Consider the following 26,733-nt stretch of genomic DNA (forward strand, 5'->3'; position numbering starts at 1 on the left):
ACCTCATTGGGGCACAGTTAAGAGATTAAAAACTCCGCTATTCTCATGCCTGGGGAGCTGCTTGGGCACATTTCCAGCAGTTAGAATAATTTTTCCAGGGAGTGAGCCAGTCAGGTAGGGGAACTTGCAGTAACAAGCCTTAAACAACTATTAAAGAGCACAACAGATTATTTTTTTTAATCAGCAGGTCTTTTCAGTTGTTTCCCTCTGATCTATGTTTTTCTACCTGAGTGGCAGAAGAATCTCACTGCTATCAGCTGAAAACATCCCTGCCTGAGGACTGCTGGATCAGGACTCTCCCTGTGGCTTTCAAACGGGGAGAAAAAGGAGGGGCTGAGGGTCAACTTTCCACCAGTTTTTTTCAGAGTGAAACAGTGAAAGCAAAAAAAAAAAAAAAGAAAATAAAAAAAAGGAGTGAGAAAAAGCAGAAATTCAAGTAGAAAAGAATAGACTGTCTATCCTAGTCATAATTTTGTCAGCTAAAACTTAGTACATGCTTCTTCATTGCTTTCGGGAGGAGGTGATATTTAAAAGCAGGCTGCACTGCAGTCAAATGGGAGTACAAACAACTCCAAAAGCTTTGCCTATGTTCTCTGAAGATCAGCATAACAAGGGAGACCAGCTGCATTGATTTTCATTAGGGCCTGATGAATAGGACAACAGCTTGCTGTTTCGGTAGGACCTAAATATTTAACCTCTTCTACAGGGCATTTAACTTCCAATGTGTTGCTTGGACTTAAAATAGTGTTTTACTGCTCCATGGCACTGGAGATATTTGTCCTCCTTTACACTCTACTCAGTCCTGCAAAGCTATCTCACTGTCTGGGACGCAGTAAAGTTTTAAAATTCTCTGAACTTGATATTTTACCTTTTTGCTCTTCTGCATTTATTTGCTCCAGTTTTCTGCTCAACTTCAAACACTTTTTTCAGTGCTGCCAGTGATTTAGATTGTTCTGATTCTGTTTGATGTATCTGGCTCTTCAATTTTTTGTTGCAAATCTTGCTCTTTAGTCTAGTCTACTTGTATCTAAGTTTTTTCTGATGTTATTTTAAATGTTGTATTATCTCTATACACTATTGTGTGATTTTAATGTTAACAAAGTATATTTCCTATGCTGTATTTTTACACTGCTTTATTTGGCTGGCTAAATTATTTTGTTTCCCCATCCAAGTGAGGTAAATAAAATTACTATCATATTGAAATAGAAAAAAACTTTATCTTGCTGAAACTTTTGTAACTCCTGAAAGATTTTAACGGTTTAGAATTGATTTGTTTTGGGAGTGGTAATATTTCTCTTCAAACTTTGGACTGTAATTCTTTTACTAATTTGCCCTGTAAGTTCTCTCTCTAGCATGTCACAAAAAGGTAACTTTACACTACAGATATCCCAAGTGTCTAATCCTCCATTAGTATTCATAATATTGTATAATTTTGTGCAAGTTTAGCAAGCAACAGTTGCTTTACAGAGTTAACAAGATACGAAATGTAAAGATAATTTGTAATTGCCATTTGCAATACCAACATTTTTCTTCCACCCTGAATTCCTACAGTGTTTTATCAACTTTATCATGACTGCAGTCACTAGAAAACAAACAGTAACATTGTTCATTTTATTACATTTGTGATTTTCTTAAACAGATGCATTTCTTACTGCTTTCCACATTCTCATCTTTTTCTCCCCCTACATTCTCATCTACATTTTTTCCCCTACTTTATTTCTCCTTGTATATTATACAGCTCTCTTTCTTTTGACTTTCAGCTATATGATGAAAGAAAAGTGTAGTTCGTTGTGTTCAAATGTGCCTTTGCTGCTTTCTGGCATTTTCACAGTTTGTGGGCTATCCTCTTAATACCAGAAACATTTCTGATGGAGGCAGGAAGGGCTCTCGAGAGGTATTATTTGACTGTAGATCTGCCCCCCCCCCCCCCCCAAGGTTATGTACATTTTATTTCAATAGTTTGAAGTCTCTCCAGCCTACATTTTGGGCTGGTTTAGTCACAGTCTCTCTAAAATAAGGTCTTTTGAAGCTGGGGGGGGGGGGGCGGCTGGGGGTGGGAAATGTACAACTTTTGGTTTGTGTTGCTTTGGGCTTTTTTTGCCTTGATTTTTTGGGTTTTTGTGGGGTTTGGTTTTTTGTGTTTGTTTTTTTTAAGAACACATCTCCGGTTCAGCTTTCCAAATATCAAACCTGCACTTCCCTGTGCATCTTTTTGCAGAACTTTTCACAGAATAATTTTTTTTTTTCCTCTGCTGAAGCAGGCTCAGAAAGCTTTCACAAACATTCCAACCCAAATGCAAAAAATACACAAGTGATCACAGATAGGGAAGATAACTTGGGAGGGGGGAAATCTGATTTTTCTTGTACATGGAAAAAAACAGTTCAATGAAAACTGCAGAAGAATTTTGCCAGCTTCATTACAGGTTTGCATCTTTAGTATTCCCTTTAGCTTGTGATGCACAAGTGGACTCACAAGCAGAGCTACACACAGGAATTAGCCTCCAGTATTTTGCAGAATAAAGACCCACTAAAAACATTGACTAGATAGTTAACTCCTCATTAATTAAGTGCCCACACTCATGTGGCATACATAGTTGCACGGAAGAAATATTGCATAACGTTGTTACTTTTTAACAACATTTCTAAAACCAGCAAATTTAATGAAAAAAGCCCACTGACTTCTTGCATAGCATTTGCTTGTGAAATTTGTTTTCAAATCACACTATTTCTCTTCAATCTTTTTTCACGTGGGTCATTCAAATTTTATTTAGTCTTCAAAGAAGTATATTTAATTAAAGTTACAAGGAAGTAGAAGGCAGCACTGACCAGTGCTCTACTCGGGAAGCAACACTAGACTTTTTTCCCCTCTGCATTTTGAAATGCTCATGCCATGAAAAATATCTGTGATGCATTCCCACCTACAAATAACTAGGAAGACATAATAGCATTTAATTCAGCATTTCAAATCCATTCAACGCGATAATTTTGTTTAGCAAAGTATGAAGTATGTGTTCAGCCTGTCAATAGCAGTATCCCAGTTACAAACAAAGCCTGGCCCGAGCGGACACACACAAGCGCGCCTGCCCTTCCTGTGGAGCACATGTGGCACTGGGCTTTGCCAGGTCCTTCTCCAGGTGCCCCAACCAGGCATCCCTGCAGCATCGCGGGGCCAGCCAGGACAGGGAGCGCTGCTGGGGCCGCAGCAGGTACCTTCTGCCAGGGGAACCCCCGGGAAGGCTGCGCCTGGGAACAGCACCCCTGTTTCTTGGTGGCTGTAATATGTTTGCTTAAAGGAAAAACCATAAAGGTGACTGATCCCACTGTGGGGAACCGGCCATGATGGCCCACAGAGAATCATCAGTTGTTACATGCGATAAAATGACAAAGCTCTGGGCTGAGCAGATCTAGTTCACTCCTGTGATCAACTAAAAACATGAGTTAGAAAGAATCTGTACTGACACTTTTCTGAGCCCGAGCCATATAGAATCTACAAAGACTTATTTCCCATCTATCTTTCTTTCTTTTTTGTTTTGTTTTTAAAAAACATGAAATGGCAGCAATGTCGCACAGATCATCTGAAAGCAATAAGCTTTGCATTTCAGGGGACACAACACATGAAAAAAATTAGTACATCACTACATATTTTCAATATAGGCATACCCCTAAATAATATCTGTGTATATATTATATAGGGATTCACCTTGAGCTTTTTATCGTTTGCAGATTGAAACTCAAAGCTCATTGTTCCAGCATGTGCTTTCTAAGGGTTTAGAACGGGCTGTAGTAGGTCTGACTCAAAGCCTGACACTGGAGAGAAATTTTACTTATTTTCCTAGAGCTAAAGAGGCTTCAGAGATCTCAGGATTTAGGAAAAAAAAAAAAAAAAAGAAACAATACCCTTTAAAATAAGGAAATCGAGAGGTAGGTTAAATTGATAGGGAAACTGTGAAATTACTGCATTTGTCTCCCAGATGATGGGTGAGAAGCGTGTCCCCAGCATGCCCTAGCTGAAGTGACCAGCCACCTCCCGGCACAGATTCCAGGATTTGGAAGACCATAATAAAACCGAACACCTAATCATTAGTTAGCATGTAACACAGACCATGTCATTTCCAGCAGTTTTGCTTAGAATTTGTTTTTCTTACTGAAATATTTATTTTCTTTTAAAATTTCTGTAGTAGAAAACCTGAATCAGCCTTTGGGTGGTCTAAAGTAGAACTGTTAGTAGAGCCAGAATAGTTCAGATCTGGGAAATTTTTTAGACCCGGCTTCTACTTCTGGTCACTTCATCTCATTATGCTTTTGTCATCTTGCTGGCAAACCCTTCTGTCATCACATCCCGCCTCCAACCCTGCCAAGTACATTCAGGAACTGAGAGACTCTACAGCTTCTCTTTTGTATTAAAGAGATTGATCTTTGAGAGCTCTTTTTAGACATATTTTTCCATTCCTTCGGTCATTTTAATGGTTTCTCCCAACTCTTTCCACTCAGTTAGTGGTGTTCCTGGAGCATGCTCCAGACATAGCCATACCAATCCCAAATAAGCATTCTTCCTCCATTAGTCCTATTTCTCATTAAAGAACTCCATTAGCACTTTTGACAACCGTGTTACACCGTGAGCTCATTTCCACCACAGCTCCCAAGCCCTTTTGAGTCACTGTTTTCCAGAACAGCAGAAACTTCCCACTCTGAATGTACAATATTCATTTCTTCTTAGATGTTTGTCCATAACTTTTTCATTCTTAGTATGTGTTGCTTTCCTATGTGTAGTTTATCAATTAACATCTCCCAGATACTTGTCTTCATCCTCATTTCCCACTTATGGGCCACAGATGGCTTTTCCTTCTTCCATGAAGAAAGCTGTGCCTCGCAGCACTTTGTAGAGATAGCCCAGATCTCTTGCTGATCTTGCATAGATACACAAGACTGCTCCGACATCTTTCTTCCATATGGTACACGATGTCCACGTCATAGGTTTTCCTACATGGACAAGGGCGATGCAAATCGATCTTCTTATTGTCTATTTCCTAATTTCTAAAAGAGCATATAAGTGCAACAAATTAATTTGCATTAAGTAGCTGCATGCTTTGATGGCTCCAACCGTTATTCGCCCATGCCGCAGTCAGGAGAACACGACCTTGCCTGCATGTGTAAGGAATGTCCAGAAACGTCCATTTCTCCCCATAGTCATCGGTGGCCACGCCAGAAGGGGCTGCCCTCCCCCTCATTCAGCACCTTCTGAGCTGTGCCAGGCTGGCGTGTGTCACCAATGTGCAACGGGCACCTTCAAGCAGAAATTGTGCTTCTTACCAGTCAAAGATTAACACGAGCCAGAACCCTCTAGTCTACGATGTCAAATAGAAGAGTAGGATATTTAGAAGTTCCATTCCACATTGAAAACAAATAAAAGGCATTTATCGTTCTTTCTTAAATATAGCCCTTTAGCCATAGCCCCTTCAAGCCTCCCTTTTGCAGGTCCTTCTGCCATCAGCTAAGGAGAAATTCCTGCCTCCTCTGCAGCACCTGAGGGAAGCAGGGAGTCCCTGAGGGGGCACCTCCCAGCTCTCCCCCACAGCCTGAGCCCAGGTTACAGCTGCAGCACCAGCACCAACCTCAGGCACCAGCAGCGGGGACGAGGCTGCGGACCCGGCTGATTGCTTGAGACCCCAACAGTCCCTCAGAGCATCCTGGGCTGATCAGGAAGTCTGACAACCACAGCTGTACCCATCTTCCATGCACGTACTGCACAGTAGGAACCCTTGCCAACGCTCCATCTCCTATTCCTCACCTGGTTTTCCATCCACCACAAGCAGGCATTGCACGGCACTCAGCACCTCTCCCTGTTCCATTACCTTCTGTGAAACTCTCGGTCCTCTGACTTTCAAGCAAGTTGCTTAAATTAATCAGCAGCAAAAGCCAGAGCGTGATGTTATTTTGGTTTTATCATCAGATATAAATCGGCTGTTGATCTTATTTATCACATTGCCAGAAGGACTGTTGTTGCCCAAAGGATTTCTGAAGCTAATCCACCATCAGCCTCCACCAGTCACAGATCAAATATCTCACAACTCATACCCTCCTAAAAAAACCAACAACTTCACCTCTTAGATGTCTGGATTGTGACATAAAAGCCATTTTTTTCCTGAATGGATAAACAGAATACAACCAAAGACAACAGAGGCTTGATAGTGAATACAAATGGGAGATCTCCCACACCCCTGTCTGTAAAGCCTGTATCTAGTCATGCACAGGAAGAGAGCAGAAGGATGTGCCAGAAAAGTAATGCCTCTTAATAAAACAGCATGTAAGCTCTTACAGGATAGTACTTTGTATAATTGTGTCCTGGATAAGTATTTCTTATAGTTATGTTGTGGTTTATCACAGCAGGCAGCTAAATGCCACACAGCCACTCACTCACTCCCCCCTGCCAGTGGGACGGGCAGAGAATTGAGGGAAAAAATAGTAAATTCGCGGGCTGAGATAAAGACAGCTTAATAGAACAGAAAACAAAGGAGAATAATAATAATAACAAAATAATTAGAACATACAAGTGATGTACAGTGCAGTTTCTCATCACCTGCCAGCGATGCCCAGCCAGTTCCCGAGCGGCAGCCCCCAGCCAGTTTCCCCCAGTTTATGCGCTGCGTGATGCCACATGGTTGGGGTGTCCCTGGGGTCAGTGGGGGTCAGCTGTCCCGGCCGTGCCCCATCCCAGCTCCTGGTGCCCCCAGCCTGCTGGCTGTGGGGTGGGCGAGGAGCAGAAGAGTCCTTGACTTAGTACAAACACCAATTAGCAACAACTAAAATATCAATGTGTTATCAGCATCATTCTCATCCTAAATGCAAAACACAGCACTGTGCCAGCTACTAGGAAGAAAATTAACGCTATCCCAGCTTGAAACCAGGACAAGTTGTTTCCCTGAAAAGTGAACTTGGAACAACAGTTTCATGGCTTCCTCTTTCCTACAGTCTTCAAAGACAGACACTTCACTGGCTTCTCATCTTCTGAGAACATACTTATCCTCCTAGAGGCAGTTCCATAAAGCTGGAAAGAATTATATTCTCCCAAACAAGCTAGGAGAAAGACTTAAACATGCAGAAGATGAGGGACAGCCCAGAACCCTTAAAGAATGCTTTATAACATGCCCTAAATCCCAGTACAAAGGTGGGAGTACATTTTCAAACAGAGTCCTGTCCCTGAAGATGTTAGTAAAAATAAATAAGAAGATTAGAATCATTTAAAAACAGGAAGCAAAATGATAATCTGTGGCAGGCAGATCAAATTCCAAGTAGAGCCTGTAGAGTGCACTGGAAATAATAAACCCCCCTAACAATGCTATGCGTCTCATACATGAGAGCACAACTTGAACTTAAACCAGAAATAACAACACAGAAAAAGTGAAAGGTTCAAGAAAAAAATATTATATTCACTACTGAAGTAAATCCAGATATTAAAAACACTTTCCCTTCTATCAGTCAATCAGAAGAAGCATCAGAGCTCTTTTAAAGCAACTGGTCTAAATAACTTGCCTTCAAGCATGTGACATGCTGGCTGATGAACAGGGAGCTTCTCACAACTGAGATGCACACTCAGCATTGGGAAAGGAGTGCTCTTCCCCCCTGTAGTCCTTAAGGCAGGAATCCAGGATTCCTTCTATAATCATCAGGCTGACTGACTGATCAATGGATCGATCAGCCCACCCAATCTCAACCCCAGTTTCACCCCATACTGGTGGAATCAGTTGCTCCTTTGGGGAAGGCTAGACAACCAGTTTAAAGAAGGTGCTAATTGTTAAGCTGGTGAAGCTGGGTGGGAAGCTCATTCTCAATAAGACATGGAATAGCTAGATAGTTGCTAATAACCTAAATGACTAATTGGACTATAAGGACATTATATGTGCTTTGGCTTGACTCGGTTCCTAGAAAAAAACTGAAGCAGAAAATAGAGAACTTGATTAAAAAATAACTAGTGGAGTGGAGTAAAAAAAAGAGTGGAGTAAGGAAATTATTTGGCATCAGCAAGGTCACTAAAGAAATACTACCTCTGCTCCTAATGAAAAATTAGAAAATTGAACAGAAAAGCCATGTAGATAACTGAAGAATTGGGAGGAGAGTAATTTATACTTAGTAATTCTATGGGCTGAGCCTGTTCATCTGAGCTGGGAGAATATGAGGAAACTACCTCTCAGGAGGGGCAAAAAAATGAAAACAAAAGCATTTTCCACAGTGAAGAGGAAGGTTTAGAAGGATGCAGGTCCTAGAAACTGAAACTAAACAAATCTAGAGTAACAAAGTACCAGACATTTTATCACTTGGTTTAATTAAGAATTAAGCAGTGAAATCCAGGAAAGGTCTGCAGCCTGTCATGGAAGAAGTCAGGCCATGGATCACAGCAGCCTTGTTTGCTTTTGTGAGCCTGTAGCTTCATTACGGCTTTGCGCTCTCCTAGATATTTAGCAGCGCGGTTTATCCACTCTTAGAAGCTAGAGGCTTCTAGCTACTTTCTCAAGAGCTCTTATAAACCATCAGTTTACTAGTCACTTCTAAATCCGTCGTAGGCTCTGTTACAAGGCAGCGTCCATGAGACGAGTCACCAGCACCTCATCGTTCATACTGATCACTACAAATAGCCAGACAAATCATTGATTCTCTGTGCCTTTTCCACTTGAGCAGCACAACAACTCCCATCACTCAGAGTTGCTTCTTTTGACATTAGTTGTGTCTAAGTATTTCAGTTATTACACTCTATTTTTAATTTTTAAATTCACTCCATCCTCAGTTGTGGCATCTAATGTGTGTCTGACAACTGGGACGCAGATCCATATTTGCTTTATAGGCACCATCACACTGGGTAGTTTTAAAGAAGGTGTAGTTTTGTCTGGCTTTGGTGGGGGGTTTTAATCTGTGTTAGTTTTGAGTATGAAAAGTGGCATAGCAGGCTGACTGACAGACATATGTCTAATTCATTCCTAAATGTCTCTGACTTTGGAGACTGAGTAATTATCTCCAGGCAAGCTATTCCAGTGCTTCCCTATCCTCAATGTTGCAAAGATTTTCCCTATGTCTCATCTCAACCTTTTCTCCTGTAATTCAAACCTCTTTTTGTTGTCCTGACCATCCTGAGCAAAGAATGCAGCACCTGAGCAGGTAGGGGTGGCTCCGAATGAGCGATAGAAGGAAGAGCAAGCAAGTAATTTATAGTTATAGTGACTGTGACGGACAAGTTTTTCTTCTAATCAGACTCTTCCTTTTTAGTCCAAACACAGTTGATCTCTGAGCCCCAGTGAGTCTTGGTTCTAGCTGCCATAAAGAGTGATTCTCACCCTTTTTGCCATCCTGAAATCTGAGCTATGACGGCCCAGTGGACTCAGCTGAACATCCTCAGGATGGAAATTTATTTTCTTCCTTTTCAACCCATCCCAGCTCAAGTGGTTTTGGTCTAAACAGTGTGATATACAGCCTAATTACAGGGGGGGTAATAGATAAGTGTAGCTGCAGAGAGAAAAATAAACACAGGGTGGTTTGAAAGAGTGTGCTGAGCTATCCCCTTCCCTACGTACACACACAGAGAATTAAAAATGACTGCATTTATATATTTCTACAAAAATAACACATACAGCATCTGTAAATCAGGGCTTTTAGACATATACAAGCCAAATTATGCGTGTCATTGCATAGTCCTGCACATTGCAAATCTTTTTGGATTGGCTGTGTGCCTCGTTTGTCTTTAATTGTTTTTAGCCATCAAGCAGCCCCAAGCGGCTGCAGGTCATAGCAAGGGTCGATGCAGCCCATACAACTTTTGCAACTGCATCTGTGTGTATGGTTATGAGACACAGATGAAGGAAAGCGTCAGCTTTCTTCCATTGATCAAATTATGACTATTCTTAACAGGAACAGACTGTAGAGGATGCCATCAGTTTCATATTGCTGCTTTTTTTATATATATATATGAGGTACTCAAAAACATGAAAACTGTAAAGCCTTCTGCTTCAGTTAATGAAATGCATGTGCCCAAAACTTCAGGAACAGCACCCATGCAGCATCTGAGCACTGTAGTGCTCTGGGATTTGAGGACTGCCTTCCATCAGGCTTTGATCACCCCGTTCCCCCAGTGTTTGATAGCTGTGCTCCTGCAGAATTCAGTTACCGAGGTCCTCCGGGACCTGAGGACTTGAAGGATGACTGTTATGTTATTCTTGCTTTACCGAAGGAGCAGGTAACATTAGACACCAGTCTAATGGAGGAGGTCTAATTGGAATCTCCTCCTGTGCAACCTGCTCTAGGAGAACCTGCTTCAGCAGGAGGTTGAACTAAATGGTCTCCAGAGGTGCCTTCCAACCTGACCGTGCTGGGATTCTGGGATTCTGACACAAGAAGACTAAAGCTCAAAGTCAGTATGACTGAGTTTACTAGAGATGGAACATGCCTCAGATACTCTCAGAAATGCCTTCCTTTTTCAAAGTTAAGAGGGAAGCTTGAAGCAATTTTCACTGTAGCTCATTTTACTTTTACCAAAAATACAGTAAACCAGTTTGATGCAACCAAGGAAATGAGGGAATGGTATATGTTCGTAAGGTGCTTTTAAAACCATGCAGTTAGATGTGATAACAGTGTATTAGTATTCAGGCATCCTTAAAAAATTCAAGAATATTTGACGCTAAAGCATTGTTTCTAGGCATAGAACAAGATCCTTTTGCCTGATCATGTTCAGGCTTATCACAAATGTAAATGAAATGTTCTCATATTTGTCATCAACATGTATGAGGGGATGAAGGCCCACACCACCTTCCACATGAAGTCATGTCAAGTGGAGTATAAAGAAATTGGGTGTCTAGGACACTATCCTGGGAGACATTGCTAGATCGTATGTTATCTCAAGCAATGACATTTTGTAATGATTTTATGGTTCTTTGCTGCCATCCATTTTAATTTAAATGCATTTTTGTTCTACATGGGCAATGAAATTTGGACACAATCCTCTAAATGAACACCAGTATCTGCATACAATATAAATGCTTTCATAGCTCTGTTACAAACTCCTCTTGATAAACCCTGGGACTGAATTTGCTTTTTTCACAGCTGCATCACATTATCACTCTTGGTCACGCTGTAATCAATACAGCCAGTTCTTCCCTTTCTAACATTTGAAATCCAGAAGCCATTAACTTCAGAAATTTTTTTGCCCTCAAGCTTCAGTGTTTGAACTTGGCCTTTGCACTGTTGCATCTCATCCAGTTTCACTGCTTCATTCCTCAGGATCATCCAGCTGGAGATGATGAGGACAAGGTAGGGAAACAATGGAAAAGTGCAAAAGGAAAAAGAATTAAATGCATGAAAGGTAGGAGAAATGTGTCCAAAGAAAATTCTGTGTCAAAAGCAACCGGGCACAGTGGATCACTGAAAATGAAAGAAAACAAAAGGTAGACAGAAAATAGAAATAAAAGCAGCAAGAAGGGTAAACTGAGTTCAATAGCTTAAAAAAATGTTAAAATTGCGCAGAAACTTAACATACTACATCAAACACAACAGAAGTCTCTCTGGTGCACTTACCTCTGTACAACATATACAATTCATTTTAGTAAACTGATTGTGGGTTTGGTATACAGAAGCTCGAGAAAAGACAGTGCCCTTTGTGCTAGGCTCCTATACCGGGGAATGAAAAAAGTAATACACAAAAGACCAGAGAAAAGAGTCTGAAAGACAGAAACGGAATGAGAATGAATTGAGAGAAGCCCTCCAATGCCACCTGCCCGTTCGTCTTTGGTCAATAGTATTTTATAGCTCTGTTGAAGCAGAAAAGAAGCCGAAATTTGGATGTGACACATTTTAATCCTAGAAATTCGTGCCAGTTGTTTGTTTAAAGCCAAGTTAAGATTACACCATTTTGTGCAGGTAAATAAGGATATACACCTGTTTTATGCAAAGGGAAAGCCGAGCCTCACAGCCACCCAGCCAGGGCAGGGAGGAGCCGGTGCAGCACGGCACGTGGTGGGCGCAGACAGTGGGAACACGGGCTTGTCTGGCAGCAGTTTGGGCAGGCTGATGGATGAAATCCCTGAGCAAAAGGCATGTAACCACCCAGCTTCACCTGCAGTATGGGCTCCAGGGCAATTTCTGGAATACCTAAGGGAAAATATGTAGGCTGGAGGACAAACTTAGCCAATAGCACTAAGTAGGGGTATTAGAGGAGAACTATAAAATTAGCCTCAACTATTACCCTTGAAAGAAAAAAGACTTGGACCTAAGTTTGCCTCAAGTCTGAAAACGGTTGCTTGTCAGCTACAGCCATGTCTATCTTCACAGACAGCACACGGAGCATTTCTTACCCAAACTGAGGTTCTGTTTATACCCAAGCACCACAACCGTGCACTTCAGTTTTTTTAAACAAGTCAAGATGCAAGGGTAGAACATGAAATAATGAACAAAGTATCAGACTGGAACAGATTCTCGAAATATGGAACCTGTTTTCTACAACCATGGGCAATTGTTTAAAAGAAAAGTAAAGTTAGACTGGGAGACGCCCAGAAAAAAGTACACAAATGGGACAATCAGATAGTGACATTTCCCCCACCCCTTGACTAACACAAAATAGATATTGGGGGGCAGGGAAGGGGGGATCAGGAATCATTGTCACTTATAAATACATTATCGTGTTCAGAACAAAAATGTTATGGTTTTTGTAAAATGCATTTGTTCAATGATTTTAGTTGTTATGTGCAAGGGATCCACATAAACGTAAATCTGCATTCCTGATTCCATATCAAAGCCCATTGGTAAGTGGAATTAACATTGCCCTGGTGGCTTCCAGAACAGCTGAGTTTGGCAGAACTCTGATGCTGTGGTAATTATAAATGCAAGCGATTGGAACTAGTGACAAGCAAACCCTGCAGAGATGTGCCCATGCAAGCAGACACAAACAGCAGGTCTGGCAGTAGCCAGGAAAGTTATCTCCAGGCAATGCAACGGTATTTATCATACTCATCTAGCTGTACTGAAGAAAAGGAAAACTTGGACTATTTTGAGGATTTCCTATGATGATCAGTAGCAGATGGGGATATACAGGATATTTCCCACAGGAAAAAGCCTTTTGTACAGACCCTGCACTTAAGGTCAAAGGGATGCGATGGATGTGTGACAAGGAGACCCAGCGCACTCCATTTCATCCTTGCCGTGTGTTGTGAGGTCATAAAACTACTTTTGCTGTGATGGCTGCTGACAGTTAGGTGGTTAGGTTACAGTTATGTTTAAGTGAAAGAAGCACGTTCAGCATCGTGCGTAGGGGGCTGCCAACAGGGAAGACGTGCTGGAGTTCAGCAGCCGAGCAGTGAATCGCAGTGCTTAACCCTCAGAGCAAAGGTACGCGGGAGCCATGCTTGAGTCTGCGTGAGACCTCTGTGGATGGTGCAGTGACAGTGGTGACAGCGCTCATAGCACCCAGGAGAAGGGTACGGCCATTGGGTCCTGCCCTCAGGGAGCGCCCCAGGCACCCCCTGAGCCCCGCACCCCTGGGAACGCACGCTGTTGGGGCACTACATCACCGGCGAGGGATCTGCGGGAGGGGGTTAGCAGGCTCAGTGTGATCCAGGACAGGGCTGAGCCCAGCGTTGGCATCAAGAGATAGCTGTGGGAGATAACGACAAAGAGCCCCTGCTGCAGGTGGAAGCCCCTACATGCCGAACTCCAAAGCTCACTGGGGGCTGAGATCTGGGAACTTGCAGAGAGACTGCCAGGGCTCCTCTGGGCCTGCGCGCTGCCCAGCCGCACAGACACCCAGCCGCACAGACGGACACCCAGCCGCACAGACGGACACCCAGCCGCACAGACAGACACCCAGCCGCACAGACACCCAGCCGCACAGACGGACACCCAGCCGCACAGACGACACCCAGCCGCACAGACAGCCCAGCCGCACAGACGGACACCCAGCCGCACAGACGGACACCCAGCCGCACAGACGGACACCCAGCCGCACAGACGGACACCCAGCCGCACAGACGGACACCCAGCCGCACAGACGGACACCCAGCCGCACAGACGGACACCCAGCCGCACAGACAGACACCCAGCCGCACAGACAGACACCCAGCCGCACAGACACCCAGCCGCACAGACGGACACCCAGCCGCACAGACGGACACCCAGCCACAGACAGACACCCAGCCGCACAGACGGACACCCAGCCGCACAGACGGACACCCAGCCGCACGACGACACCCAGCCGCACGACACACCCCCGCACGACAGACACCCAGCCGCACAGACACCCAGCCGCACAGACACCCAGCCGCACAGACAGACACCCAGCCGCACAGACAGACACCCAGCCGCACAGACGGACACCCAGCCGCACGACAGACACCCAGCCGCACAGACGGACACCAGCCGCACGACAGACACCCAGCCGCACAGACACCCAGCCGCACAGACGACACCCAGCCGCACAGACGACACCCAGCCGCACAGACACCCAGCCGCACAGACAGACACCCAGCCGCACAGACGACACCCAGCCGCACAGACAGACACCCAGCCGCACAGACACCCAGCCGCACAGACGGACACCCAGCCGCACAGACGGACACCCAGCCGCACAGACACCCAGCCGCACAGACGGACACCCAGCCGCACAGACAGACACCCAGCCGCACAGACGGACACCCAGCCGCACAGACACCCAGCCGCACAGACGGACACCCAGCCGCACAGACGGACACCCAGCCGCACAGACAGACACCCAGCCGCACAGACACCCAGCCGCACAGACGGACACCCAGCCGCACAGACGGACACCCAGCCGCACAGACGACACCCAGCCGCACAGACAGACACCCAGCCGCACAGACGGACACCCAGCCGCACAGACGGACACCCAGCCGCACGGACGACACCCAGCCGCACAGACACCCAGCCGCACACGACACCCAGCCGCACAGACACACCCAGCCGCACGACGACACCCAGCCGCACAGACACCCAGCCGCACAGACACACCCAGCCGCACAGACGGACACCCAGCCGCACAGACGACACCCAGCCGCACAGACGACACCCAGCCGCACAGACAGACACCCAGCCGCACAGACGGACACCCAGCCGCACAGACACCCAGCCGCACAGACGGACACCCAGCCGCACAGACAGACACCCAGCCGCACAGACAGACACCCAGCCGCACAGACACCCAGCCGCACAGACACCCAGCCGCACAGACACCCAGCCGCACAGACACCCAGCCGCACAGACAGACACCCAGCCGCACAGACAGACACCCAGCCGCACAGACACCCAGCCGCACAGACACCCAGCCGCACAGACACCCAGCCGCACGGCTGCACAGCCACCCAGGCACACAACTGCACAGCCGCACAGCCAAGGAGGCGCGGAGAATAGCCAGGGTGACTCAGGCAGTCAATGGAGCAGGGAGATATAAACAGATGAAGTACTTGATGTCTTCCCCAGACTGGTCAGGCTGAAAATTAAAAGGACAATTAATTTCTATATGGCAATTAAGCAGGGAGGTGTGGAAGGGCTCTACAATTGCAATAATTGGTCAACTTGTCACGAACCTACAAAGAGATGGACACGCGCTGATTGTGGAGGATAACTATGTATTGGACTTAGCAGTTCAAAAAGTTCCACTCAGTTTTATTTCCTCCAGCTGCAAGAGTTAGAGGGTTAATAATCACACCAAATGGTTACAACTTCAAAAATCTCAAATTTTTAAAAAAATCAAACTGAAAAAATGTGTAATCCCCTCCTTTCACAGCTAACAAGAAGGCCAAACTTGTGTCAATTGCTCTAAGCATATTTTTTTCTAACAGATCACCAGATATTTGCTCTTAATCATTTGATTCAGTTTCATTGTAGCTTTCTAACCACAAGTTAGTTTTCTGAATACTGGGGGTTTTTCATTTCAGCTTTGTTTCTTGTGGAGCTTTACCCATAATTTCTGAACTTACAGAAATCTGTTTTCTCAAAGTCCGCTGGATTAGTTTGCTCCCCTCTCCTTTGGTTCTGAAGACTAAATTCTGTTCAAACATCTGTGTCTGCTCTTAATGGTTCTACACCATGAGAATTTTCTATGCAGTAATGTCTACTTTGCTGTTGTAACCTTCTGCTACTAATCTTGCTGCTTTCGGAGATTCCAGGTTTCTTATCCGTAATCATCAGTTTTACTACACATATGCTGTTATTTGCTTGCTGTGTTCTCTGAACGCTGTTCAGAGTTCCCTGTTGCACACATCTAGCAGTCTACGCTGCTCCAAGGTGTGTTACCTTTTTCAGATAAAATGTATATTCACCAATATATACGTTTTCCAGGTTCAGTCACTCAAAGGCTGTAAAATTCCTCCCACCTAAGTGCTTTTGGCAACCCACTCTCTGCCCCCCATGTGCACAAGAATTCAAATCAACACATGCAGCTAGGTTTGCATTTTAACACTAGAGTGTACTCGCATGTCACCCTGAAGCGAACACATGCAAGCTGTAGAATTTTACTATTTTGTTGCATTTGCACAGGCACAATTGCATTCATTGGCAGTTTTGCTGAGATAAAGCCAAGGAACTACAATGGAAACAACATTCTGGGACAGAAGAAGTTTACCTAAACAGTACTTTGGGGGCATGTTGACATGGTCTCCAACAGACAGTCATGTGCCAGCTGTGCCAGTACGCCAGATGGGCAGCATGCACTGACCTGTAAGGCATAGGTATGTTCCACAGCGTATCCTGCGACTAGGCTAAAAAGTTGCTTAAGAAAGCAAAACCCACAGCATGAACACCACATGTGCAAATATAAACAGCTTCCAGCTCACAGCTTGCTCTCTTCACTCCAGCTGAGAGCAGGGGAAAAATTAAAGCCCAAATGTCTACATTTACCTGTCCTAGACATGCCGTGTACCACAGAACAGTTTGGGTGGGAGGGGACCTGAAAGGCCACCCAAGTCCAACCCACCTGCAGGGAGCAGGGACGTCTTCAACCACACTGGGTTGCTCAGCGCCCCCTCCAACCTGACCTTGAACATTTCCAGGAACGGGGCATCCACCACCACCTGACATTTGCTAGGTCAGGAACCTAGCCTGATTTTATTATTTTTTTTAATGCAGAAGAGATACCCTTTTATCATTTTCCCCACTTCTTTTCACAGAAGATGCCCAAACCTGACTGAGATTTCTTGATGCTTTCTAAAGACTGTTCTAACACACACTTATATATGTAGATAACTGTTTAGGTCATAACCATAAAAATTCAGGTCCCAATTAGAACTTCTTTTTACGTAACTAATTTTACCAAGCTGATTATCCCTGCTGATGTTCATATTCTAGGCATATGCTTAAAATTCAAAAAGAACTGAATAATGGCTTGTGTTCCCAAAAGCTGGTCTACGTTTCCAAATGCGCAGTTGGTCAAATAAAATACCTTACTTAAAGAAATCTTAGCTTGTTTAGCATTTAAGTATGCTGATTTTCACAGGATCTGGGCATACAGGGAAGGAAGGAATTTTTTACAGTGAGGGCGGTGAAAGAGCAGCACTTGCTTCCCTATATGTTCATCTCCCCTACTGGAAAGCTCTGAGCTCGGATGCATCCGCCTCGCTGCAGCTTGTGCAGATGTCCCTGAATCACCGGGGGTCCAGCCCAGGTGCCCCGCAGACCCTGGCAGGACCCCGCCGAGGCTGGGTCCTGGCAGTGCAGCTGCAGCCAGCGAGGTGAGCGGTGTCGACGCTCTTCCCACCAGCATGGCCGGTGGGACAGGCTGGAGAAACCAGTGAAGCACATGGAATGGGGTGCAGCGTGCAGCCTCTCCAGGGAGTGGGGTCAGTGGAGGCTGTAAAAGCAGGTGTCACACAGACCCGGCTTAGCAGCAGCAGTTAGACTGAAGCTCTTCCAATGCAGCAACTCTGCATATCTTAACTCTCTGGTAATTAAGTAATTACAACCAGATTAACAGCTCAAAACATTTGGTTTCACTCCCTCTTCTTACTGCTCCTAGTGGCTTTTCACTGCCCCAAAGCCAGGCACAAATCTGGAGGCTGCAGTGCCCCAGGGGAGGCTCCCCTACCTCTGACACAGCACAAAACTAATGCAGATGGAAATAAAATCAACCTCAACCACGTAAAAAGGCACCAGGACGGGGACACGCACTGTGCACCCTGCAGAGCTGCACTGCTCACGCGGGGCTCGGCCAGGGCCGTTGGCTTTCCTCCAAGGCCCACAGCCACATCCTGCAGAGCTCAGGCTTCTCCATAAACATGCTTAAATTCCCTAGAATTCATTACATCTCAGAAGTTATTAAGTACATACTAAACCCTAAGACCCATAAATGATTTACAGCACTGGGTGTTCTATAACTTGCATGAGTTATGGCTATGATTTACCATAGGACCAGAGCAGCCACATCAGTGTATAATAAAACAAGACAGTTCTTCAATGACTTGTTTCAAAATGGCAAAAACTAATAGGAAACATAATTTGTGGGTTTGTTTTAAATTATTGTCATTTTTCCAGGTTTTGTAGCACAAATTTTTAAACGAGGTTTTCTGGGAAAAATCTGATGATGTGATTGAGCCAGGCAAAAGTGACTGCAGCAGTTCTTCCCCCCTTGGTCACACAATACACAGCACTAAGCCTCAGTGGCAAGAACACACAGCTTTTGGGAAATCTGAACCTTTTGAGAAAAGAACTGGGGTGGTGGGGGGTGTTAGAAAACAAAAGGCCATCTGTGAGAGTTACATTTAAGGCAGCATTGTTCCCACTCGGACAACTGCAATCTTAGGTGTGCTGGTATCAGAGACAAAGGGTTGGAAGCAAAGGAATTGTCAGAGGTACATTGCTAAAGCTGCACAGCATGACAGAAAGCCATTGCTGAGATTTGTATCCTTGCGTCTCTCCTGTGTGCAGGTTTTGACCAATTTGGTTTTCATAACAATGGAATTTTTCCTCCACAGGATGGAAAGCAAGAACCTCTTCCTAAGCCTATTGCTCTGCTACAGTTTGCTGAGAGCTGCCGCTTCCCACATGGTGATTGAGGAGAAGACGGAATGCAGCCTCTCGAAGAGCAACAAAATGCACCTCTCGGATCTCCCACCCATCTCCATAGTCGGTTGGTAAAACCTGCCATTCGGTGCCAAATCAGCAAGGTTTGCAGCAAACACAGCCGTGGGTTGCTGTGGGCTGCTTGGCCAGCTGACCACAGCGTGGCAATTGCACCCCAGTGCCTCAGAGTACGCGGAGCTGCAGTGGCAACACGGCCACAGCAGCTAAGAACGGCAACAAGGCAAACCACAGTTTAGAGCAAAAAACTAAACAACTAACTAAATACATAAATTTGTTTCATCTTACAGATTTTGCTTCAGCTCCTCTCATACTGTAAGTGTTTTTATGTTAGAGAAGTGTTCTGCCGTTAATACGGGCATTAGCCTTCCAGTACTCCAGAAAGTCTAGTGCAAAGAGAAGAAGTCAACCTAACTTTTTGGGGTTTTTAGGATCTGCTCTTGTGGCTGAGAACTCAACAGTTCTCTAAGGTGTTCATTTAGTGTAAGGTATTAATTAAATATAAATTCAATCTCAATTTACTTTCATGCCAAACAATTTTTAACCAGGGGAAGAAAAGAGCACTGCAGAGGATAGCCAGGGCTCATCCCTTCACCCAGGACAGGACCAGCGATGTCGCTGCTGTTACGGGCCGGTGAGCAGCTGTCCTGTTAGGGCAGTCCCTTGTCAGGGCAATGCTTACCCATTCACAAATTTTTGTCCTAGTGTCTGCCCTAACTCTTTCAATGTAATTTAAGCCAACTTTTTCCTTCCAAGAAAGGATAATTAGCTGCAGAACATCATCCATAACTGTATCAAAAATATAACAGATCAAAAATAAAGCTTCTCGTGGTTAGCTTCTTTCCACAGGCTTTTAGGAATTTTGCTTAAAGCAGGTTGGGTTCTTACCTGGCTGCCTGTATTTTCTCTGCACGCTTGCTGAGGACAATAATTCTTTAAGGAGAAGGAGTTGCCCCACACATGCATTTCCAATGAAAGCTGAACCTTCGAATCCCGAGTTAACTCAAGGTTGCTTAACTGCAAGCTTAGTAAAGCTGATGCTGTTCCGCAGCTTCCCAAGCTATTCCATCTCATAGTCCTTGTGATCCTAGATGCCTTCAGTCTCACACTTCCAATAACTTTATTATTCCACTTAAAATCAGAGATACAAAATGCATTCCCTTCAGCTGATTTCACTTATCTTCTCACAAAAATGTGCCTGTGCCTTAAACATGGCAGGTGGGCAGTGCCATGCCATATCACTTTGCCAACCGCATTCATCTGAGCAGCATGCTCAGCAAATATCCACGATTTAAAGCAAATATCGCGAGTGTTTAGATAACCACAGCCACCCTTCCCCTCCTGATAATATCAATTTCTTTATAATTTATTGCTTATAATCTGTCATGCTGATATACATAATCTATTTTTATATTAGCCAACAGAAAGATTTCTCATCAGATCAGTTTAAACATTTTGGATAGACCTTCCTATCCCAGTGACATTTCTTTATACCAAGTCCAGTTCCTTCTGGTTGCCCACACAGCAGAGATGCAGGCAGTCATGTTATGGCTCCAGTTTTAAATGTTGCCATAGCCATGCTTGAGTAATGAAATTCATTTGCAATCAGCTGTTTACACACCTATCAATCAATCAATCAATCAATCAATCAATCTATCAGAGTGCTCGTGGTACCAACTCAAATTCAATAAAAACCAAGATGGAATTAAAAGGTAAGCAGAGAATTTGTTAGCATCGGCTGGTAAAATACTCAATCATTAATTAATACACGCTTTTTATAGCTCTTCAAATTGCAGTTGTATCAACAGGGCTCAGCGGTGCGTGCTATCAGTATCTTCACAAGCCTGTTATGTTGTCCTGTATCGTCACAGCCGAGCTGTATAAGGAGCTGGCCCGCTGGGCAGCTGTTGGAAATGCAGTAGGTAGAGGAATATGAGATTAGAGGCCAGCTGGGAAAAGCAAGGGTTTTACCCAACCCAGAAGAGACAACTACAGCATTCACTTGTCAAAAAAGGCATCTCTGCATCTCCCTCTCATCTGCCCACTGAGCATCGTTTCTTCACCAAATTCCCCGGAACAATCAAAGCATGTTTACATCATGCCAATATTTAAATCTCTGCTCGGTCACTTCATATAACCTTTCACTGAATGTTGTTGAAACAGTTTTCTAGATGGAGCAATCCAGACAATCCTGTACAATTGTACTGCAGAAAATTAAATTCATGTAGAATTAAATGGCTTACAAGCATCTTGGTTAGAATCAGAAAGTTTCAAAGGGCAGCATAACAAAGCTGGCATAATCTGCCAGCTGGAACTGGATCCAAACCACTAATCCTAGTTAGAGCAAGGCCCCCGTAAAGACATGCTCTTATTAAATGGCAATAACTTTATGTTCTTGAAGTATAGTTTTCCTTCCCACTGTTTCTTAGAAGTGTATAACCCTACCTAAAATGACAAAAGGATAATAAATGAACTCCCCAAAATAGCCTAAAATATGTATTCTTCATTCTGTAAATCCTGGCAATCATTAAATATTCAAAAAGATATGGAGAGCAAACACTAGAATAGACAAGGGTCTATCATTCATTGGTGGGCATATGTAAATTTTTCATCCCAGTCTTTTGTTACATACAGGTAGCACTTATTACAGACCTCACACTCACAGAATAAAGATATTAAACACCATACCAGATTAGGGAGCTGGGAAGTGTCTCACACTTGAACAGTCTTGCAGGGTTGATCCCAAGAGAAGTCTTAGTCACGGAGTTTATACGTAGTAATAAACAGCGTTAGAGTTGGAATGATAATAATGACAATACAACTGCAGTAAATGCTATTAGACTTCAAGGGATAATAGGAGGAAGTTCACAAATATTAGCGATTTGATCTAAAGAAAAAAAGAAGTTACATCGGGCATAATCTGAACACACACGCTAAATTTACCAGATCCAAGATTCAACTCTACAAATATTCACAAACCTTCCAAAGCTACCACACTAATGAAACGCCTTTGCAAGTCATGTTCTGTAAAACAAGGCGGTGGGTGAAAAAGGACCAAAATGAAGAAGGAAAGGTGGGATCATACAGATGAAGAGTTTATGCCAAATCAGCAAAGAGGTTTTTGCTTGCGAAAACCAGCGTACGCTCATTAATGCCTGCAAAACTATGCAGGTAACACCAACTATTAAGAGGAAAAAAAATACAGGATTCTAAAGGTTTTTCCCATTTTTATTCATGTGACTAATGTGCATAAGTAACCCTACCTTTTACAGAGACCTTTAATTTTATTTCTCTGAAATTATTTTTCTTGCTCACACCTGACCAAACAATGTGTGAAAAAGCCCTTCCAGAGCCCTGCCACCAGCACCCCTCTGCCTCGCCGAGCCCCCTGCCCACGTGCGTCTGGACCCGCTGGTGCAGGGGGGTCACCTCCTAGAGGCGACGTGCGTGGTGACAAGGTGGCTGTGCAGGTTGTCTGCCTTCTCTCCCACAAAAATACTATTAAGCATCTCAATTAAATAACACATGATGTAAAATTGATTTAATATTATGTTGTGCTCTTCTCTTTGAAGACTTAACTAAAAGATCCCAGAAAGTCAGCAGGAAAGAGGCAGAGAACAAGAAATCCTCCAAGGTAGGTGGCTGTTCAGAGAACTCTGCTGAATTAGAGCGGTTTCTTACTTCTGCAGTTTTCCTCAGTGTGCTCATTTGCAAGGCTTTTACTGCCATACCCCAATTTAAATAATTGACATACAATTTGAAGCTCTAAATACTGTAAAAACAGATGCAAAACATTAATGGTGGAAAGAAAACTGTGTGATCTTAGATTACTCAGAGGTGGTTGTTTGGGTTTGAAGGGTCGTCTTGGGTATGATTTCGCTTTTGGTTTTTACAGACCTCTTTTACACAAAAGTTACTTTAACCTTGAGCTGATTTAATTATTTGTAAATTTATCGAGGCATCTGCCATAAAGAGGGACCATTCCCAGCCGCACTGTGTGGGTTCACCCTCAGGCTCTGCAGCCCAGGGGCACAGGCTTTCTGTCTGCTGGGTTTTAACTGCAGGTGCTGAAACATTAAAGCAGAGGCATACAAAGAAGCTGGTACTTGGTTGAAAATGTTAGCTAATGATTTTACCAGATCAGTAAATTCAGATTGATGGATTTCCTCAATGTGACGTTACCCATAGGTCTCGAATGTAAAGTATTACAGGGTCCAGTACTTCAGAGATTGCCTAGAAGAGTAGAAAATAGCATTTTACTTTATTTTTAATGTGTTGTGATAGCCATTTATAGCCAAACCAGTCACTGCTGCAAGCAGAAACGTTTCAAGGTCCTTTTCCTTTCTAATTGACTCCCTGTGCCAATAACCCTCCTAGAAACACTTCCTGAACTCCTGGGATGACCCAGGCTCAAAAGGATGTCATTTAGTTCCATTTAGTTCCTTCAGCTCAAAGCAGGATATTCTTGTGACCAAACTTTGCCAAAGTATTTTGGCTTAAAGGCTCCTAAAGCACTTAGAGACCACTTAACACTTTACCTTAAAACTGAAACTCCTGAGGAACTCCCGAGCTGAAGTGTAGGGTGCCTGTGGCTGGAGGGCTGCAGCGATCTCCCCTGGTCCCAGGCACACGCTGACCAACCCCAAGTTTTCCACCTTTCCAAAGCACGGACAGATGAGTGGCACTCCCTGGGTAGGCTGAGAGATCTTCTTCAGCTCACTTACCCGTGTCTGTAGTTAATTCCCGTGCACAAATCTGGTGGCACAGAGTTACCGAGCTCCAACAGTAGCTCCAACAGATTGGTAGGGAGGCTTCACTCTTTCCTTTGAAAAGTCTGGGGATCCAAGAGTAATTCCTTACTTTATGTTACTTGTAACGTCATTACCTTTGCAGATTCTTCCATCCCTTCCTTCACTGCTGCCACATGCTTCCTACAGAGCATTTCCCAATGCTCTAGCCAGTCACGTTTCCAGCTGCTCAGAATGGGGGGCTCAGGAGGTTTACCATGTTGTTCAGGAGGTTGGTCCCCAGCCAGTGTTCCCGTGATCCAGTCCCACCACACCTCTGCACTGCTGCTAACACAGGTCTCACTGCTGGCAACCGCCTGCTCATCTCCAGCCAGCTCTCTCACAGTTTGCTTTCATTGCACCTATGCTTTATCCTGACCCACACCCATGTCACCTTTATGTGAATTTCCATGTGTTTTCTTCTAGAAAAATGCTGAGCTGAAGATATCTCCAAAACCAAGGCCCACACCAGCTGCTGACTGTGTGCCAAACTTCAAAACCTGCAAACCGCACTTGAATTCATGTTGTAACTACTGTGCTTTGTGCAAATGCCGTATTTTTCAGACCATCTGCCAATGTCTAATGTTAAACCCAAAGTGCTAAGCCAAACTGGGAACGCAATAAGGCTTCTGTCTTTCTTAGTTTCTCAAGCATATATTGCAAACTGCCCCATGTGTATAGCAATGAAAGTAGAGAGCTTTGAAGCTGGAGGCTTGGATTTGCCCCTCTTAAAACCAAACAAACAATGGCAATTTTTTTTCATGGGGTTAATGCTACCATAGATAGGAAGTTTTTTGAGGGAGCAGACAACCAAGGAGATGGACATTGAAGAGGAATTTTCAGCAAAACTGACCTACATTTTAAGAAGAATTCTTGGTTCCTGTTGGTTTGGGGGTTTCTTGTTTGATTGGGATTTTGGGTGTTTGTTTTTGTGGGTTTTTTAAGGATTGCATTAACCACAGACTGCAGCATTGCCTAACCAGCACTAAAAAACCTGTGCCAATGGCACGCAAACAGCCTCACTAGAGCAGTGAAGTGAAGGACACGAGCCTGGGTTTGCCACAGGGACCACACAGCACCAGCTCCCAGCACCAGCTCCCAGCACCGCCAAAACATCACACTGAAAACGCAGGCTTCAGGGTTAACTGGCTTCCCACAGGAACACGGATTCAGGACTTTGAGGAAGAAAGGAAAGATCAGCAAAAATGAATGTGTATCCCACATGTACTCTTGAAGAAGGCCATTACAATCAGTCTGTCTTTCCCCGCCCATTCTTACTACGGGCAACTCCCAGCACCTACCCCAAGCATGAATCCAGCTGGCAGCCTCCATGTGCTGCATGCAACCCGCGCCCAGAGGGAGCAAAAAACTTACCGAACGCCATACCAATCCTCCAAGGCTCATAAACAGCTCTAGAGGTACAGGTGAAGCAAACAGGTGTCTAGAAGACATCTTTCTCTTGTTCTTGAAGCTCTCTGCCTTACCCTTGAGATACCCGAGATGGCACAGGAAGGAACCTGTGGTTACACTGCCAGCAGCGGGGTGCGTGCTCACGGGGGAGCCGGGGGGAGCAGACCCAGAAGCTGTCCCCAACATCGAAGACTCTTCATCTGCCAAACTCCAGCTTTTACTTCTTACCTCCTCTGCTCTGTATCCACAATGTTCCTTGCCCCCATCTTCTACACTTTTTTCTTCTGTGGGCCTTTCTTGGTTTTAGTATTTTCCCTTCATCCCACTGCTATTGCCAGTGTCCACAGGAGCCGCGTGCACCCCCAGGGCTAAAACTGCATCCTCCATGTTCACTCCACCTGCCAACCAGATGGCTGCACCCATGTCCACACCAAAGATCTTCAGCTTTCACAATCAGATATTTTCTAACCATTAATTTTCTAATCCCAATCCTGAATTTTCTAATGCTCTCTGCATGTCTAATTGAGAAAAAATTCTTTACTGATTTATTTCTAAACATGGATGAAGGCTATAAAAATCTTCTAGGCAGGCAGGCAAAGATGACACAGATGACACTCCGAAAAGGCTCAAGCCAGATGAAGGTTTTTTTCTTCTAATAATAATCAGCCCAAACCTCAGAGCTCAAAACATAGCTCAAACTTTGACAGAAATGTTTGTTCATCTTAGAGATGTATACAGATGACAGATTAATCTACAAAAGGGCCCAAATAAGGACAGGATGTCATTGTGTTACTCATCTTTTATAAAATACATCAGTTGTCAGATATGATGCAAGCTTGCATTCTTTTAAACGTATATGTCTTTTAATCAGATATCCTGGCTCAGGAACCTGTGAGCCATTCCATTATGATAAAAAGAGGATGAGAAGGGAAAATGATACATTACAATGGGCTTAGGAAACAGAATTGGGCCGCTTCTTTTACTAGGTGAAGATTTAGGTTCCCATCAAGTTGTTTCCAAACTCTTGTAACTATGAGAAGTTGTTGTTGGTTCACACTAAAATCGTATCAATAATCACACAACAACAACTCATATGGAAAAAATACCATTTTCTTACCAACTGATGAGAAATTTATATTTTACCAGGGTGGAGGGGAGCAGAAGGAGAAGAAAGGGAAGGAAGGAGAGCCAGAAATCAAAGAGACAGCTGTTCTCTAGACAGCAGCTCCCACTCCAGCTTTGCAGAATCCCAGAATGGTTGAGGCTGGCAGGAACTCTGAAAGTCATCTGGTCCAACCCCTGCTCAAGCAGGGCCACCCAGGGCTGCTTGCCCAGGGCCATGTCCAGACAGCTTTGGAATACCTCCGAGGAGGAGCCCCCCAGCCTCCCCAGGCAGCCTGTGACAGTGCTCCGTCACCCTCACTATTAAAAAAAGTTTCCCAATGTTTGACTCTCTCCAGCGTGTCCACGTCTCTTCTGC

General features: G+C 44.3%; 1 protein-coding gene across 3 annotated transcripts; it reads left to right on the forward strand.

Annotated features, from left to right (window-relative positions):
- Positions 1-440: 440 nt before the first annotated feature.
- LOC119155168 (agouti-signaling protein-like) lies at positions 441-25,041 on the forward strand. 3 transcript variants are annotated; one of them, XM_037403440.1, is made up of 4 exons: positions 441-675; positions 18,951-19,105; positions 22,629-22,690; positions 24,270-25,041. In XM_037403440.1, the coding sequence occupies exons 2-4, from the start codon at positions 18,952-18,954 to the stop codon at positions 24,444-24,446; spliced, it is 393 nt and encodes a 130-aa protein (XP_037259337.1). In that variant the 5' UTR covers positions 441-675; position 18,951; the 3' UTR covers positions 24,447-25,041. The 3 variants fall into 3 exon arrangements, with proteins under 3 accessions (XP_037259337.1, XP_037259338.1, XP_037259336.1); XM_037403441.1 differs by lacking the exon at positions 441-675 and adding an exon at positions 18,773-18,827; XM_037403439.1 differs by lacking the exon at positions 441-675 and having other exon boundaries at positions 18,931-19,105.
- The last annotated feature ends 1,692 nt before the right edge of the window (positions 25,042-26,733 follow it).

Source organism: Falco rusticolus, chromosome 10 (genome assembly GCF_015220075.1).
Source record: "Falco rusticolus isolate bFalRus1 chromosome 10, bFalRus1.pri, whole genome shotgun sequence".
In the NCBI taxonomy this organism is placed as follows: Eukaryota; Metazoa; Chordata; class Aves; order Falconiformes; family Falconidae; genus Falco; species Falco rusticolus.